This window comes from Sminthopsis crassicaudata, chromosome 5 (assembly GCF_048593235.1).
Source record: "Sminthopsis crassicaudata isolate SCR6 chromosome 5, ASM4859323v1, whole genome shotgun sequence".
Taxonomy (NCBI): domain Eukaryota; kingdom Metazoa; phylum Chordata; class Mammalia; order Dasyuromorphia; family Dasyuridae; genus Sminthopsis; species Sminthopsis crassicaudata.
This window is the reverse complement of record NC_133621.1, coordinates 304,338,011-304,355,145: the sequence shown is the minus strand read 5'-3', so window position 1 is coordinate 304,355,145 and position 17,135 is coordinate 304,338,011. Positions and strand designations below refer to the sequence as shown.

The following is a 17,135-nucleotide window of genomic DNA, read 5'->3' as shown; positions in this document are numbered from 1 at the left end:
CTTATCCTAGTCCCTTAATTTCTCCTGGCTTCGGCTTCTGCCTGAATCCCTGGGTCAGACAGGACCTCGGAGGATGTCTAGGAGGCCCAACCTGAGGTGAACAAGATGGACAGAGGTCCTCAACCTGAGCTCTATGAACTTGTGTCATGTTTCCCAATAGTTGGACCACTGTGTTCCCACAGAATTGGTTTCCTGTGTAATCCTATCTGTTTTATGCATTTAAAAACATAATTCCGAGAAGGAATCCCCATAGGACCTGGGGAGGTAGGGGGCTGTTTTAGAGTATCCTGGCCAAAGCCGAGGCTTCCAAGGATTCCTCTGGGGGCTTCCTGGAAAGGCTCCCCGTGGCCCTCTGGGAGGGGTTCCTCCAGGACCCATTTGGACATATCAAACAATGGTTTGTGACCTAGCGGTGACCTACTCCAGAGAGTTCTGCCCAGTGGCAGATCCAACAAGATAAAGGATTGTTTTCCTTCAATTTTCAAAGTAGCGTATTTTATAGAGCCAAGAGGGGATTCCAAAATACCCAGGGAAACAGATTTTGTGATGGAGGCTCCCTGCCAGGCCCTGCCCACTTCTGCTAGCCACCCTGCCCCTAGCTCCCCGTGAAATCCCGAACAAAGGGCTTAATCTAATTACATGAGCTTTTCTGGGCCAAATTAGAAAAGACGATAATGAGATTTAGATGGGTCTGGTCTGGACACATTCCCAAACGGCCTCCTGCCCCCCATTTTGTACTGCAAGAAGCCACGATCGGCTAGTTAAAGAGGACCTTCCAAGCCGAGTTCCCAAAGGCCAAATTAGTAGTGAGAAGTTACCCAGAGGTCACCTCCACAGTATGATTATCTTGTAGAATGACCTTGGATTAGGGGTTAGCTTAATGGATGGAAAGTTGATTCATTGACAACTTTGGTCTTAGGGTCCTGCCTAGGATCTGCATCTAAGGTGAGATTTGAATGCAGGACTTCCTGACATCAGACTGGTTCTCTATCTACAATGTTTGATGTAATTTATGTTCTCCTTTGGGGCTCAACTTCTTATAAAGCATTTGGAATAGAGTAGTTGTGTTGTCAGAAGGCCTGAATTCAAATCCTACCTCAGACACTTAGTAGCTGTGTGACCCTGTTAGCCATTTAACCCATTTATCTGTCTTCTCATGTGTAAAATTGGATGTAATGGTATTTAAGGTCCTTTTTCTCTTTAAGCCTATGACTCTGTAATTAGATCCACCTCCCAGATCTGACATCAAAGATCTCTTCAGGCTTGCTTTAATAATCCACGTTCTAATGTGAGTCTTGAGTCTTAGTTTTCTCTAAAAACTTCTGTAAAATGGGGGTGACATTCTTGCCCTCCCTCCCTTCCTCACTAGTGAGGAAAGGACTCTGAATTCGAAAAGAAAAAGGAATCAGGAGTCATTTCTCAAGTACTGCCAACTGCATACCCAGTTGTGGATGTAATATATTGGGTGGGGGGAGATATGGAACACCTGCTCCTCCCTCCAGGAGCCGACATTTCCTTGGATGGACATGACAGATGCATGTAAAATGATAATTAACAGCACCAGTTTTCTGGGCACAAGACCCAATGAGCAGGATCACTCATGGAGGAAAGATTCCAGAAATGTTTTTCTTCCAGCAGAAAAATTGCTTCCTCCTAAGAGCTCAAGGAAGGAGGAAGAAGAGGGCGAGCCTCTGCTAACAGGGCTGATTCTACTCAGCCCCTTGGGTGACCTGGCTCCCCAGTTCTATTCCACCCCACCCCACCCCTGTCCTGCCAAACAACGCCTTCTCAGAATCAGGCTGTTAAATGCATACCATAAAATGCACTGAGTGATGGAGGAAACCCGTTCTATTGAAATACAGTGTGTGGGGGCAGCTAGGTGGCGCAGTGGATAGAGCACCCCAGTTCAAATCTGGTCTCAGACACTTAACACTTCCTAGCTGTGTGACCCTGGGCAAGTCACTTAACCCCAGCCTCGGGGAAAAAAAAAAAAAAAAAGAAATACAGTGTGTGGACAGGAAGCCTGGGACAGAGCAAGATATGTTGACTCCAGACATCCCAAAGGATTGATGAGCATGAATGGGATTCACCATGTCCCCAACAACCTTCATGTGATACGAGAAGACCTGTGGCTTCTACAGTGACAAAGGCACAGGCACTCTTAATACAACTGGCTTGAGACCGGCCTTCAGAAAGGAAATGCCAAATTGCAGTTAGAGTTAGGGAGGGTTTTCCTTAGCCTAGTTCAGGATCCCCTGAAATGTGTGCCTGTGATGGTTGGATCCACAGCATTAGGTAAAGAGTCTAAGGGCCCAGAACAGAAAATATAGAACATGAAGCATTGAAGCTGGAGCATAAAATATGGAACCCAGAATGTTAAAAGTGGGAGGTTCCATCTCTGATGTTCCATGTTCTGAGGTCCCTGTTTTAAGGCTCCTCCCGTAAGTGACATCTTCTATTCTAACATCCTTCCCCCCTCTGACATTCCATGTTCTAAATTCCCTCTCAACTCTGACAGTCGTGTTCTAGAGCACAGGTGTTGTGCCATGTTTAGTTTATAAAAAGCCTTATCAAATGCTTGTTGTTTGATGGATTAACTGGTGCATCTCTTTTAGCTCTGATGTTTTATGCTCTGTGATTCATTCCAAGTTTCCTGATTTTCTTTTCCAAATGCTCTTTCTCTGTCTCCAGGAAAGCCTCTTCCCTTTCCCAATCGGGGCCACTGACAATGATCTCTTGACCTTTGGAAACTTGACCATTGTGATCTTTTTTTGCTTATTTTAAGGGTAAACTTAAATTTACCCTTAATTCTTGTTTATGTGTGTGTGGATCTGTGTGTGTGTATACATGTATGATTAATCTCAAAGTGCAGTTCAGTTGTATTAAGGTAAAAAGAGTTCTTGGTCACAATAATAATCCTTTTCATATGTTCAAACAGACTTTTCAAAGCAATTTTTGATCCATGATTTCAAAGGATAATCCCAACTGCTGAGGGGAGGAGGCAGGTCACGTGGAATTATACCCATGACGCAGATGAATAAACTGTGCTTATGCTCCCAAGCCAAGTCTTCTGAGTCTAATCAGAAGCAGTTTCTTTGACCAAGAGAACTGGCAGTGGGGATCCCCTGGGAACGGACCAGGAAGAGGCAGGGGCAGTAAGAGAGATGAGGCTTCTAGAGAGGAAAGCTTCTTTCCGAGAGAGAGGGGCTCTGAGATTCAACCACAATATCATGCCTTACCAGGATGAGAACCCCTGAATGGGCAGTCACAGGAAGCTTTGTCCCCAGACCTCTTCCCCTCAGAGAACTTATCTCACTCAGGACTCTTAGGGATCAGTTGATCGATTCCTTATTTTATAGAAATTTACAGAGGGGGAAACTGAGTTAGGGGCTTACCTGCTCCAGATCCCAGGCTGTCAGAGGACTGGGGTTTGCTGCCCATTTCTATCTACATTCTCCTGGATAAGTCATGTCCCTTTTATCAGTTTCCTCACTGTAGAACAAGGGGCTGGAGCCTTTTCCCCTCCCCACCCTCTCATCCAGACACTGGGATCTGTGGCTACTTTGGTTTTGTCTTATTATTAATGCCAAGAAACCGGGGCTTGGATGGGATGGAGGGTTCATTTGGGGCTGTGGGCTCAGTGACCTTACCGAGGGTGCACATGTACACACTCAACCACCACACGCCTTCCTGTGCTAATGGTCTTCCAAATGTCAGAGGAAAGCAGACCGCTAAAAGAAAGTGAGCCCGACTACAGCTCTCAGCAGCCTGGCCCAATTCCATCACATTCAGCAGATGTTTTAATGATTCGGAATCAAATGGGTGGAAAACTCAACATCTGAGCATGACGGAGACAGAACAGGCCCTGTGAAATGGACGCAGGTCAGAGGCTCTTCAGCAGAAGGCCCCTCAAACCCCAGGCTTCCAGAGCAGGAGAGATTCTAAGAGACATGACCTGACCCCCACCTTCCTTTTTAACCAGCTCGTCCATAGTTATAGGCTGAGGGATTCAGAAAATTCTCTTTCAACCACTAATTTAACTTTGCAAGACTCAGTTTCCCCCACTGTCCGAGAGCAGCAGCATGGAATAATGGAAAGACAAATTGATTGTATCGAAATCAAGAGATGTACCCTGGAGGCTGTTTTCCAGAACGACATCTGGGAATTTCCTCCCTTAAATAAAGTCCCAAACTCTGTGATCAATCTGAGCTTCATTTTCCCCACATTTCAAATAAGCACCATCATCTATGCACAACATCCTCTAAAGATATTATGAGACTAAAATAATGATAATGATAATAATAATAAAAAATAGGAAACATTCCTATAAAGTTTGCAAAGCTACTTTTTGTTCTTTTAATAATGCTGTGAGGAGGGGCTATTATTATACCCATTCTACAGAAAATGACCGGTCTATTATGAGTTTGTGCTTTTGTTGATAGATCCTGAAGAGTCATTCCTGAACAACAAAATGCATATGTCATATAATAATATGAATTCTAGCTATTTAACTTGTGTCACTTTCCTCCTAGAGTGAAAGCTGCATGAGGGCAGGCAATGTGTCTTATTTACATTTTTCACGTCAGTGCTCAATCTGTAGCAGATACTTAATATATGTCTGATAAATAAATGACCTTAAAGCCTGTGGAGAGTGAATTTAAAGGCAATGGGAAAAGAATCATTGTTCTCATTTCCTTTTAAAAATCTTTTTTAAAATCATCTTCCAAATTTCAGCAACACAACAAGCTGAGGGGACTAAAGCTCTCTTTTCCTTTTGATCTTCTATAGCAGGGTCTGGTATAGCTGTGCTCCTGGAGTGATGGTTCAATCTCAAGTAGTCCCCAGGGAGGTACTGAAGGGACCAGTTTCTTCAAAGAAGACCCAGCAGCTCCAACTGGCCCAGATTCCATTCTGGCCTCTGGGTTCTCAGGAAAGATCTCTGGGCATCCAGACAGGAGCTCGGGAAGATTGTCCAGTGTTCAGGTCACGTCCTCACCTCCAAATGTCCCTATTTCTACTCAGGGCATGACCATCTTTCCCTGGCCCAAGCGATGTAGTCATTCTTGAGTTTGAGCTCTCCCTCATTCCTCATTTTTATTCTGTTGCCAAGTCTGGTCTATTCCATTTCCACTTCTTTCCCATCTGTCTCTTTCTCTCCACTTACCACTGCTCTAACTCAAACCCTAATCACCTCTTACCTGGACTATTGTAATTGGTTTCCTTCTTTATGTCTCTCATCTCCCCAATCCATCTTTCACAAAGCTACCAAAATAATCTTCCTAAGGAACAAGCCCGAGCACATTGTTCCCTTGCTCAAAAACCTTTAATACTTCTCATTTCCAATCAACTAAAATACATGTGCACATGCCACGAGGCCCTGCACAATCTAATCTCATCTTTAATTCAGACTGCTCCCCTTCAGAAAACACACACTCCATCCAACTGAATGATCACCGCCTGACTTTGTAACACTTACTTTCCACCTCTGTTCATTCACATAATCCGTTTCCTTCCCCTCTTCTGCCCACAAGGATACTTTTATTTCTCTTAGGCTCAACTCGAGTGCCATCTTCTCCATGGAGCCTTATCCTGGTTTTCCCAGTTGTGGGTGTTCTTTCCCTCCTCTGTTTTCCCTTCATGGTACATGTACTGGAGTATTCCCCCCAGTAGAGGGTAAGTCCCTTGAGAGCAGGAGGGCTGTTGATCTAGAACTTGAAGAAACCTACTTTTGAAGCCAGAGGGGGAAACTGAGGTTAATTTATCCAAAGTCTTAGGATCACTGATTTGGAACTGAGACACAGCCAAGAATTCATGACTATGTTTTATCTTTGTCTGGCCTGGATTCTGCTTGGGTATAGGCCAGTAGAACCTATTATGGCTAGAATTACGGTTTTGGCATTCCAAAGATCTACATCCATTGCTAGTCTGATGTTTTTGAGATTCCCTCTGATTCCTTTTGATATGAAACTAGCTCAAATCTCTGACATTATTCTCACTTTTCTTCCCCAAATGATATTTGAAACCTCAGCATTTTTCAGAGAAAGCTGAATTCAATGTAAGGAAGCCTTTTGAAGAATCATTTGAAAGAAACTCTCTGAGGAAGACTTAGATATACTGAGCTTCCCCTGGGCTCAGACAGGGTCCCAAGTCTGGATTTTGGGTTTTATTCAGGCACTGTCCCATGATCAGGTCTGAGAGAAGGACTGCCTTTGAGGTCATTTCTAAAATCTAGAGCCTTCCTTTCTGCCCTTCCCCCACCAGTTCCACTGGGTGGAAGTGGAGGGAACAAGTACCTACTAAGCTAAGCACTTGCCAGATTTCATCTCATCTGATTCAAGTTTTACTCCTGCCATTGGAATTCCCCCCCTTTCAAATCTTAATTAGAATTTCCAGTTACAGTACACTTGGCTAATACTTCACAAAGATGAGATGTGCTCTCCCGGAGGTAATTAAATGGAGTAAAGCCTCCCCAAAAGAAGCCGGGAGATATTTCTGTGCAGGTTGCAGGAAAAGCTTTGCACCCATTAACTTTCCCAGAGCAAGGGAGGGTATTTCTCTTTGTAGGTTTGACAAGAATCCAATGTAATTATCCTCTGGGCCGTCACAAGGTTAATATTGGAGAAGTTAGATAACCAGAAAAAAAAAAGGAGGCCGACAGAGATGGGGAGGATGTGCCCAGGGAGAAATTGGCATCCACCTTGCTTAATGGGCCTGTTCAGAGCCAGTGCTCCAGGAAGCCGGGAAAATGCATCTGTCTTAGCCGGCCTGGGTCTTTGAGACACCTTTTTGCGTCTCCCGCCATCAAAGCTGGGACTTGCCAAAATATTTGCTTCTGGGAATAGATGGTGGCTGGAAGAGTAAACGATGCCCAATTTGGGTATTGTGGGTCCTGTCAAAATGATGGAAACAAATGTTTTCTTTTAGACTGTTAAGAGAGCCCACTGTAAAAAAAAAAAAAAAAAATGACTGTTAACAGACATCATAATGGGAAGCCAGGAAAGAGAATTGTGGAGGATTAAAGGAATCTCAAAGGTCATATGGCCCAGCCTACTGTTAAACAAGAATTCCCTGTACTACATTACAGACAACTCATCTCTTCTCTTGAAGAACTCCAAAGACAGGGAGCTCACTACCTCCTATAGCACTCCAGTTGTTGTTTTGTTGTTGTTGTTTTGTTTTTTAAGCAAGTTTTTCTTCCTACCAAAACTAAAGCTTGCCTTCCAGAAATTTCATCCCATTAGCTCCAGTTCTACTCTCTAAAGACAGTCGACATTTTATCTCAAAATGGATACATGACCTGACTATACTATTAAAAAACAACCGAAAACAAGTACCTTCCATAACTATAACTAGCAAGAAAATTCTCAGCCAAGAAAGGGATAGAGATAATCACAAAGGAGAAAATCAATAATTTTGCTTAGATGGAACTGAAAAACATTTGTGTGAGCATTTAAATCAATAATCCTGGAAACGTTGCCTTTATGTAACACATACAGGGAGTCGAAAGGGTTTGCAAAGAGGTTTTATCTAAAATCCCTGGAACTTTGAGTGGTATGAGATGTAGAGGCAGGGGGAAAGAGTTTGTTTGTTGTTGTTGTTTTAATCAAAAACAGAAATAAAGGATGAGGAAAACTAGATAACTAACTATGAGCAGGCAAATGATCTGGAGGTCTTAGGAGACTGCAAGTTCAGCACAAATCAAAATCATGGGGTGAAATGCAAAAATGCAGGTTAGACTGCCTGAAGAGAGCCAGAGAACCCAGAACAAGACGTGTTGCTAGATTTCTGACCTCTAGTCAAAAGAGGGGCGGCTTTGGCTCAATTCAAGAATTATGTTTTTTTTCTTTCCAGGACACTGATTACTGACTATTGCTAGAACTGCAAAGTCTGAAAAGAGTGAACAGTTGACTTCAGGGATTTTGCATTCTAAGCATAGGGAGAGGGGGGAAAATTAGAAACTATCCACCTAGGGACAGTTTGGTGAGCACCATAGCACACCCAGATCCTGACCTGCAGTCAGAAAATCCTAACTTCAGATTTGATCTCTGACACTTACAAGCTGTGTGACCTTGAGCAGGGCCCTTCATTCTGCCTGCCTCAGTTTTCTCAATGATAAAATGGCGATCATAATAGCATCTATTTCCCAAGATTGTGAGGATCAGATGAAATAATCTTTGTAACATGCTTAGCACAGTGCTTGTAGTATATATACATCCTCTCTATAAATATTCACTATTCCTATTCTAAATAAAATGAAAAGGGAAAGAGGGAGAGAGAAAGAGAAGGAGAGGGAAGAAGAGACAGAGAGGAGAAGGAAGAAGAGGAAGACAAGGAGAGGTAGAGAGAAACAGATTAAAATGATAAATATATGAGGGAGAGGATGAGAGAGGGAGAGAGAGGAGAGGAAGAGAAAGAGAGGGAGAGCAGAGAGACAATCAGACAGGGAGAGAGAAGCAGAAAGACAAAGAGAAAAGAGAGGGGAGGAGGACAGAGACAGAGAGATAGAAAGAGACAGAGAGACAAACAAACAGAGGTAGAAACAGAGAAAGAAAGATACAGAGAGAGACACAGTGACAGAGAGGAGACAGAGAGAGACAGAAACAGTGGGAGACAACACAGAGAAAGGGAGAGGGAGAGAGAAACAAAGACAGAAGCAGACACAGAGATAAAAACAGAAAAAAAAACAGAGAAAAAAGAAACAGACACAGACCGATGGAAACAGAAAAACAGAGACAGGGACAGAGAGAGACTTAGAGAGGGGAGAGGAAAAGAGAGAGAAACAGAAAGAAGAGAAAGGGGGAGGAAGGAGGGAGGGTGGGGAGAGATGGAGGGAGGCAGCAGAAGGGAAGAGAGAGAGAGAAGGGGGGAGAGAGAGAGACAGAGACAGAGACTGACAGAGACAGAGACAGAGACAGAGAAAGAGAGAGAGAGAGAGACAGAGAGACAGAGACAGAGACAGAGACAGACACAGACACAGAGAGAGAGACAGAGAGACAGAGAGAGACAGAGAGACAGAGACAGAGACAGAGACAGACAGACACAGAGAGAGAGACAGAGACAGAGACAGAGAGACAGAGACAGAGACAGAGACAGACACAGACACAGACACAGTGAGAGAGAGACAGAGAAGAGGGAGGGAGAAGCACGTGGGAGCATCTAATCTCAGCCTGGCAGGAGAGCCTGAGGGGCCGCTGGCAGCGGGGCTGCCCAGTCTGAGGCCCCTGCGCATGAGAAGGGGCTCCAGTGAAACGAGCCTGGGAGGATAGGCTCGAGACAGACTCTTGATACTCCGGCTGGGGCTGCCCAGGGCGGGCTGGCTTGGCGGCGCGAGCCTGAGCTCGGCCTCGGGGTCACGGTCACAGTCACAGCAGCTGGGCCACAGAGAGACGGAGGGGGAGCCCTGTGGGAGGACGGCGAGCGGGGGAGCGGAAGGAAGGCGTCACCCCTACAAAAGAGCCGCGTTAGAGGAGGCGGCGGTGGGAGAGCGAGAGGCGGCAGCGCGGAGGGCTCAGGTGCGAGCGCGGCAGGTGGTCGGCGCGTTCATCAAGCGTGGCTGAAGGCACAAGCCGAGAGGAATCGCGGAGCTTTGGACGGAAACGGGCGGGAAGGCAGCCCCGCATCCCCGCGTCCGAGCACATGAAACGCCCCCCCCCCCCCCCGCCGTGTGACTCTGGGCAGGCCTTTCACCTCCCCCAGACACCGAAGGAGCTTCCTCCTCGGGAGCTCCCAAACTTACAGCAGTTCCCAGGGTCAGGCCCAAATAAAATGAAAAGCAAGACATTGTCAAGTCCCGCGCTCGCGTCCAAAACCGGACAGAAGCGGGGAGAGCCCGTGCTCCCGGACAGAAGCGGGGAGAGCCCGTGCTCCCGGACAGAAGCGGGGAGAGCCCGTGCTCCCGGACAGAAGCGGGGAGAGCCCGTGCTCCCGGACAGAAGCGGGGAGAGCCCGTGCTCCCGGACAGAAGCGGGGAGAGCCCGTGCTCCCGGACAGAAGCGGGGAGAGCCCGTGCTCCCGGACAGAAGCGGGGAGAGCCCGTGCTCCCGGACAGAAGCGGGGAGAGCCGGAGGCGGCCCCAGGGGCGCGGAGGGCGGCTCGGGCTCAGAACCCGGGCCGGGACAGCTCCTCGTGCTCTGCCCTCTGGCCTGGAGCCCGGGGCATGGTGGGATCGGCTGCAGGAGCCGGAGCACGCTTGGAGGGCAGAAGCAGGAGCCTTCAGGGGAAGCTCCAGCCGGACGACAATCAGGACCCTCTGGACCGGGGAGGGACGGCTCTCCTCCCGGGACGGCTTCAGCTCCAGCTTGGGCGAGAAAGATGCAAACGTGCAGCAAGAACAAGTCACCTGGAGGGGTCCCGGCCAACTCTGCCAGTCGGGGAAGGAGGCTGGACAAGGGCACGGCCGTGGGGGCCGAGACCTTCCCCATGCGTCTACTCAACCAACGTTCTCTTCTTCAACGCTCAATTTCTTCTCCCCAAGACGCAAACAATGTGATATAGGCTATAAGTAGACAATAATTAAACACATTAGTCTTAGGAGCGCACCTGGGATATGATGGGGCTTTCCCAGCGTTGTTCACCAAGACAGAAAAGATTTTAGCTTTCTCAAGGACTATGGGGCACACATACACCCCCAGCCTCAGTTTACTTTTCTGTAAATTGGGCGTACTTAACTCACCGAAATGCTGGGAGTGAGGACTATCGTTGAGCCGGTTCTCTGGTATCAAGGGAGTCCATTGTTGTGCGTGTATTTCTGTGTGTTTATCCTGGTGCAGTGAAAAAATATTCAATTAATTTGAAGTTAAAGAGTCATGCAAAAATCCCAGCTGGACTCTTTCTCCTGTCCGACCTTAGCTTGTCTCTGAGTCTCTGAGGCGAGTCTTAGCTCTTGCCCCGCCTTGACCTGGGTGAGTCCCTAGGAAGGCAGGCAAGAGGATGCGTGTTCTGCAACACACAGCCCTCCCCCTCGCACACATACATGTTGGTCATTTATTTTCTCCAATCGCATGTAAAGACAATTTCCAATATTCATTTTTATAAAATTTTGAACTCGAAATTTTTCTCTCTCTCTTTCTTCCCAATCTCCTCCTCAAGATGCAAACAATTTGATACAGGTTATAAGTATACAATAATTAAACATATTTCCACATTATCTTAGGAGCTATCTGGGGCATAGAATAATGAAGGGCCTTTCCTAGTGTCGTTCGGGTGGGATTGGCCAGAGGCACACCTGGAATCCAGGTTGTGACTCTGGAGCCGGTTGTCCATCCAACGGCTCAGCCCCCCTCCCCCCCAAATAAATAATAGATAGAAAAAAAAAATAAATAACAACTAGAAATAAAAAACTTAGAGTGGCTGTCAAAGGCAGCAGCAATTCCTGTTTCTGGCAAGAGGTGAAAGAGACCACTAGGTCCATCTAATCCAAATCCTTTCACTGAGTAGAGGCTCCAAGCAAAACCAGTGTTCCTGCTCACCTTCCTCTGGGCCCTGTTCCCTTCCTCAGTTGCAGTGTGCAGCATCGGGTTTCACCAGTCTGGAACACAGCTTCTCAAGGAAGCAGAAGGGGAGGGGGAAGAAGGGGATGTTTGAAGGAAGAGAGTAAATATTTGCAAAATATTCCTTTAGCAATAGCTGTATCAATTTCATGCTTGGGTGATAATCCAGCGCCATTATTCCCCTTGAGTTCACCCAGTGATGGGGAATGGCGATACCTCCTGAAAACCAAAAGGCCTGTGAGTGAACCTCCTGGAGCTTCCGGCTCATGAGCACTGCAGGCATTTCACCCATTCAATTCAACAAACATTTATTAAGCGCCTAATGTTTACAAGACACATAAATAGAGATCTTAGGAATCTTAGCATTCCAAAGAGAATATTAAAATAGGATGGGGATCTTAGAATAGGGAATATCAAAACTAGGAGGGTTCTAAGAACAGGGGATGTCAGAGCTGGGAGGGACCTTAAAATAGGGAATGTTAAGCCCGACAAAAATTTTAGAACAAGAATATAAGAGCTGAAAGAGGTCTTAGGGAAGGGAATATCAGAGCTGAGAAGATTTAGAATATGAAACGTTAAAGCCTAGAAGGAATCCATCAGGCGTCTAGACCATTATTCCATAGAGGAGAAAATGTGACCAAGGCCTCCAATCAAAGTCTGGGATCACTGGATTTGGATTTGGGAGGACCCCACCTCAAACAATTGATTTTACTATGATCCTATGAGTAATTAGTTGGAGAGTGTCCAGAGCACTTCTTGAGTCCTGTTTTTAGATGAACAAAATAACATACATGGGATTAAAAGGAAAATAAATGTTATAGAAAGTCATCGATTGTATATAATATATAACAATATATTATACATATGTTATATGTTACATATATACTATATATTGTATATAATTGATATATTGTGATATATATTGATGTTGTGCATATGATAATATATAAATATATTATATAACATAATGTGTTATATATGTTATATATTGTTACATATGTTACATATGTACATATATACATGTATATGTTATATATTACACACACGTAATACATATTATGTATTATATAATTGATATTGTATTATGACATTGATATTGTGTATAATACATGTTATATATTACACACATATAAACGTATTACATATATATGTGTATATGTTATACATTACATATATACACAATATATTCTATTAAGCATTACATATAATTGATATATATTGATATTGTACATTGTTATATATCGATAGTGTATATATAATATGTAATATTACATATAGACACAATATATTGTGTGTTGTATAGATATGTGATTGATATATATTAATATTGTATATACAATATATGATGTATAATAATATATTACACATATATACCCATATATTATATGTTATATTTTACATATATACAATATGTTACATATTATATTTAATTAATATATATTGATATATAATTGATGGCTTTCTATAATTTGATTTTCTTTGTAATCCCATGTTTGTTATTAAATTCACTTAAAAACAAGATTTTAGACACATACACACACACACAAGCTGAAAATGAAAATTTGATTTTTTTTCCCATCCAAAGTCATGGATCATCTGAAATCCATCCATGAACTTCTTAGGAGTCTATTGATCCCAGATTAAGAACCCCTGGCCTAGAGCATAATATCCTAAATGGGTGGGGACATGATTCAGGTATGCTACGCTAGATGTCGGTGCATATTTTGTTTTAGAAAGACTTGTTGTTGGATACCGGCTCAAGAATTTCAGCCCTGAAGAGAATGAGGAGAATGAAGGAACTCGTGTCCGTGAGGGAAAGGTTAGCTGTCATTATGTCTGAGAAGCCATGATATGGAGACAGGATTCCACTTGCTCTGCTTGGCCCCGGAGGGCAGCCCCAGCAGCCTTGGGCTGGACATGAGGAGGGACTGCTAAGGAGTGGGAGTTCCCCACCACTGGGATGAAGGGTGACCTCAGCAGGCCTTCCCCTCACTAGAGGAGGTGTCTGCTGTTCACTTGTTCCCCTTGCCTCACAAATGGCATAATGTCTCAGGTTGGGTACTTGGGAAAGTGTGAGCCCCCCAAACATCCTCCACACATGATGTTTCTTCACTCACTTTGATCACGGCATTAAAATAAGCACAACATCAAGGCATTTCTGGCAAAGGGGACACCTCCCAGTTGCCCGGGTCTCCCAACTTGCCAACTGGAGAGAGCCCTTTCCTCAGCCCTCAGCCTTGCCCGTTACTGAATAACTTTGAGCAGAGAGTAGATGACTGCTCTGGTGCTTTGCAGAGATGATGCTTCCTCTGGACCAGGTGGCAAGAGATGGCCTTAGAGGCCATTTCTCATTCTGGACTTCTGGGCTTCCTGACTTTCTCTCATTTCATCCTTGCACTCCCACTACCCACCAGGGAAGAGTATAGGATGCAGATCCTAGTAAACTCTTCATAAATGTTTTCTGAGGTTATGAAAGGGTCAAAGTACTACTGTTCTTTTCACAAGAAGCTACATCTTCTTCCTCTCCTCCTTGAAGCCCAGGATCAGAGATTCCTGGAATTGAAAAGGTCTGTTAATATAATCTACTTCAACCCACTCATTTTAGAGATGAAGAAAGAGAATTTCAGGAAGGTCAAGGTATTTGCCCAAGGTCACACAGCTACTAAGAGTCTGCTTTCACAACAATGTTCTTTGTACCACACCATAGTTCTGCCTTGGGAAGCCACGTGACCCACATAACATCTATCTCTTCAGAATTAAATTGCTTTACTGTGAGTACCTCCTGTCCTTCCCTGCCATTGGGAACAAAAATAATAGATCAGGCACTATTTAATCACTACGTCCAGAATACTGCTGCTGCTGCTGAAAATGAATGGGCAAGGCAGGCAGGGGATCCATCAGCCATGAGGTTCCTGTCCTGGCTGGTGTCCTAATGCTGCTTAAGCTAACTTTTCCTCTCGGAAAAAGACCTGGACTCAACACAATTCAACAAACATTTTCTGAGTGATGCTCAAGTGTAGAACTCACAATAGGCTCATTGGTCCTGGTAGAGATGAAGTAAACATGGGGACTGCCCTCAGGGAGATTCCAGTTTTTCAGGACATGACACAAGAACACAGAACTGTATTATTGCCCTGGGGAGCCCTGTTGGAAGCAGACAAAGGAAAGGTCTTTTCCACCCTGGGGGAATATAGTCTGAGAAGTATTCCAGAAGTAGGTAGCATTTCCTCTAGGCCTTAGGTGGCAAGAACCAGGAGAAAGACCCTCCTTATTCCATTGTGTTGGGGGGTGAATCCCAGCTCTGCCACTTAATCACCTGCAGGACCTCCCTGGTTCTTAGTTTTTTTTTTTTTAATCTATGAAGTGGGAGAATTGGACTCATGGCCCCTGATAATCTACCATCTTTCTGCCCCATAATGCTTTGTAGGCACCTAGAATCTCGGAGGAATTGGAGTTTAATGGGCAGCCTCATTCATTCCCCTCTACAGGCTCCATCTGTCCAGCATCTTAAATTGGTCTGAAGTTGTCAGACTTGGAAGTCGTATGATGAAGTTCTATATGTTTTCTGGGGTTCTGTTGTACAAATAAAGGACTGGCGGGGGAATCTTTATTTGGCTAGTGGTTAGTGTTTCCTGATGGTCAACTTTGGAGCCGGATCAGGCACAACGCCCCAGTTCAGATCCCTTAGAACAGGGGATGTCAGCTAGGAGGGAGCTTAGAACAGGAGATGTCAGCACTAGGAGGGAGCTTAGAACAGGGAATGTTAGGGCTGGGAGAGAGAGCTTAGGACAGTGAGTGTCAGCTAGGAGGTATCTTAGAACAGGGGATGTCAGCTAGGAGGGAGCTTAGGACAGGGAGTGTCAGCTAGGAGGGAGCTTAGAACAGGGGATGTCAGCTAGGAGGGAGCTTAGAACAGGAGATGTCAGCACTAGGAGGGAGCTTAAAACAGGGAATGTTAGGGCTGGGAGGGAGCTTAAAACAGGGAATGTTAGGGCCGGGAGAGAGAGCTTAGGACAGGGAATATCAGAGAGAGCTTAGAGGTAGGAAGGAGTAGTTGACTCTGAGATCCTTTCTGGCCCTGGGTGAACAATTCTAGGATTTCCCCACTAAAAATCAAGATTAAGACTTATCCAGGGTGGAGCAGCTAGGTGGTGCAGTGGATAGAGCACCAGCCCTGAATTCAGGAGGACCTGAGTTCAAATCTTGTCTCAGACACTTAACACTTCCTAGCTGTGTGACCCTGGGCAAGTCACTTAACCCCCCTAGCCTCAGGAAAAAAAAAAAAAAGGACTTACCCAGGGCCCTCATATGTTCTTCAGTCCACCACCCCCATTTTATAATTGAGGAAACTAAATCCAGTGTCCAGGATCACCCAGAGGACAGAGCGGAGATTCAAACCTAGTGCCGGGATCCCAGCTCAAGTGAGGGACGATGAAGAACTGATCTGAAACTAGGCAAGCATTCACTTATCTGCTAGAATGGACTCAATCAATAAGCTCTTCTTAAGCACCTTCTACATGCCAGGCTCTACCCTTGGCATTAGGGGATTCAAAGACAAAAATGAAACATCTCCTATCCACAGGGGCTTACCTTCTTTCAAAGATGGCAGCAACATTTTCACATGCTTTTGTTTGTTTTTTCAGAAAAACTTCCTGCCGTGCCTCAGGATGGGAGAGGGGAGATTACAAAAACACGGGCAGCTTCCAGAAGGAACGACATCCAGGGAGACAGAAGGAGCAGCCGAGCAGGCGGTGGCTGCTGGCGTGGGGCTTGCCTCTGTGTGACCCTCCAGCTGACTTAAGAAACCACACTGCAGTGAGGAAGGGTGCCCAGGACAGCCGTCCATAAGCAATACTCCCATTGTAGACTGAGAGCCCCAGAAAGACGAGGCCATTTTTACCAAGGGACTGTTGGCAAAAGCCAGGCCAGACCTAAATGAAGAAGGATACAAATGGTTCAAGTCACTCTCCTCTGCCTTCCCAATCTCCAGTAGTCACCAAATCAAGCTTAATGTAAATGTCAGAATATTGAATGTGAGTTGTTTTGTTTGTTTTTTTTTAACCCAAAGTTCTCCAGTGAATGACTCTCTGAATATGGCAGGGGCTAGCCATCTGGTGATTAGCCAGGGTGTCTGGCCACCCTTCATGGTTGGGGAAGAGGGGGGAGGAGGTCTCACAAAGGCATCGGAGCCAAGAGCCAGGAGCTAGTCCATTATTTCATTTCCTTTGGGGCTTGAATTCAAAAGGACAAAAATGGATGAATCCTTATCCACTCTCCTTCCAGAAACTAGCCAGTAGAGGTCTGTCATAGTCTCTGTGAATGCCCAGCTCAAGCATTGATCACTGAGGCTTACCAGTAATCAAGTCATAGAATAATCAAATCCTATCATTCCCAATTCTTTGACTTCCTGGATTGCCACAACATAGAATGTTTGAGCTAAAGTACCTTACAAATAACCTAGTCTGACCCCTGTGTTGTGCAGAAGGAGAAACTGAGGCTCAGAGAGGGAATGTAATGTTTCAGGGTCACAGGAGCAAATCAACAATCAGTAATATTAGTTCACATTTCTAATATTTTAAGTTTTACAAAATGCTTCCTCTCAACAGCTCTGTGAGGTAGGTTAAGCACATAAATTATTATTCCCCA

The 17,135-nt window shown here is 45.1% G+C and overlaps 1 protein-coding gene across 3 annotated transcripts in view; it reads left to right on the top strand.

Moving 5' to 3' along the window:
* The window catches only part of SHISAL1 (shisa like 1), a 122,797-nt gene extending 106,276 nt beyond the window's left edge, over positions 1–16,521 (top strand). For all 3 annotated transcript variants that reach the window (XM_074271935.1, XM_074271934.1, XM_074271933.1), the window contains one exon: positions 16,133–16,521. In XM_074271935.1, the coding sequence (XP_074128036.1) occupies position 16,133 (1 nt within the window). In that variant the 3' untranslated portion in view covers positions 16,134–16,521. The remainder of the gene's footprint in view (positions 1–16,132) is intronic.
* The last annotated feature ends 614 nt before the right edge of the window (positions 16,522–17,135 follow it).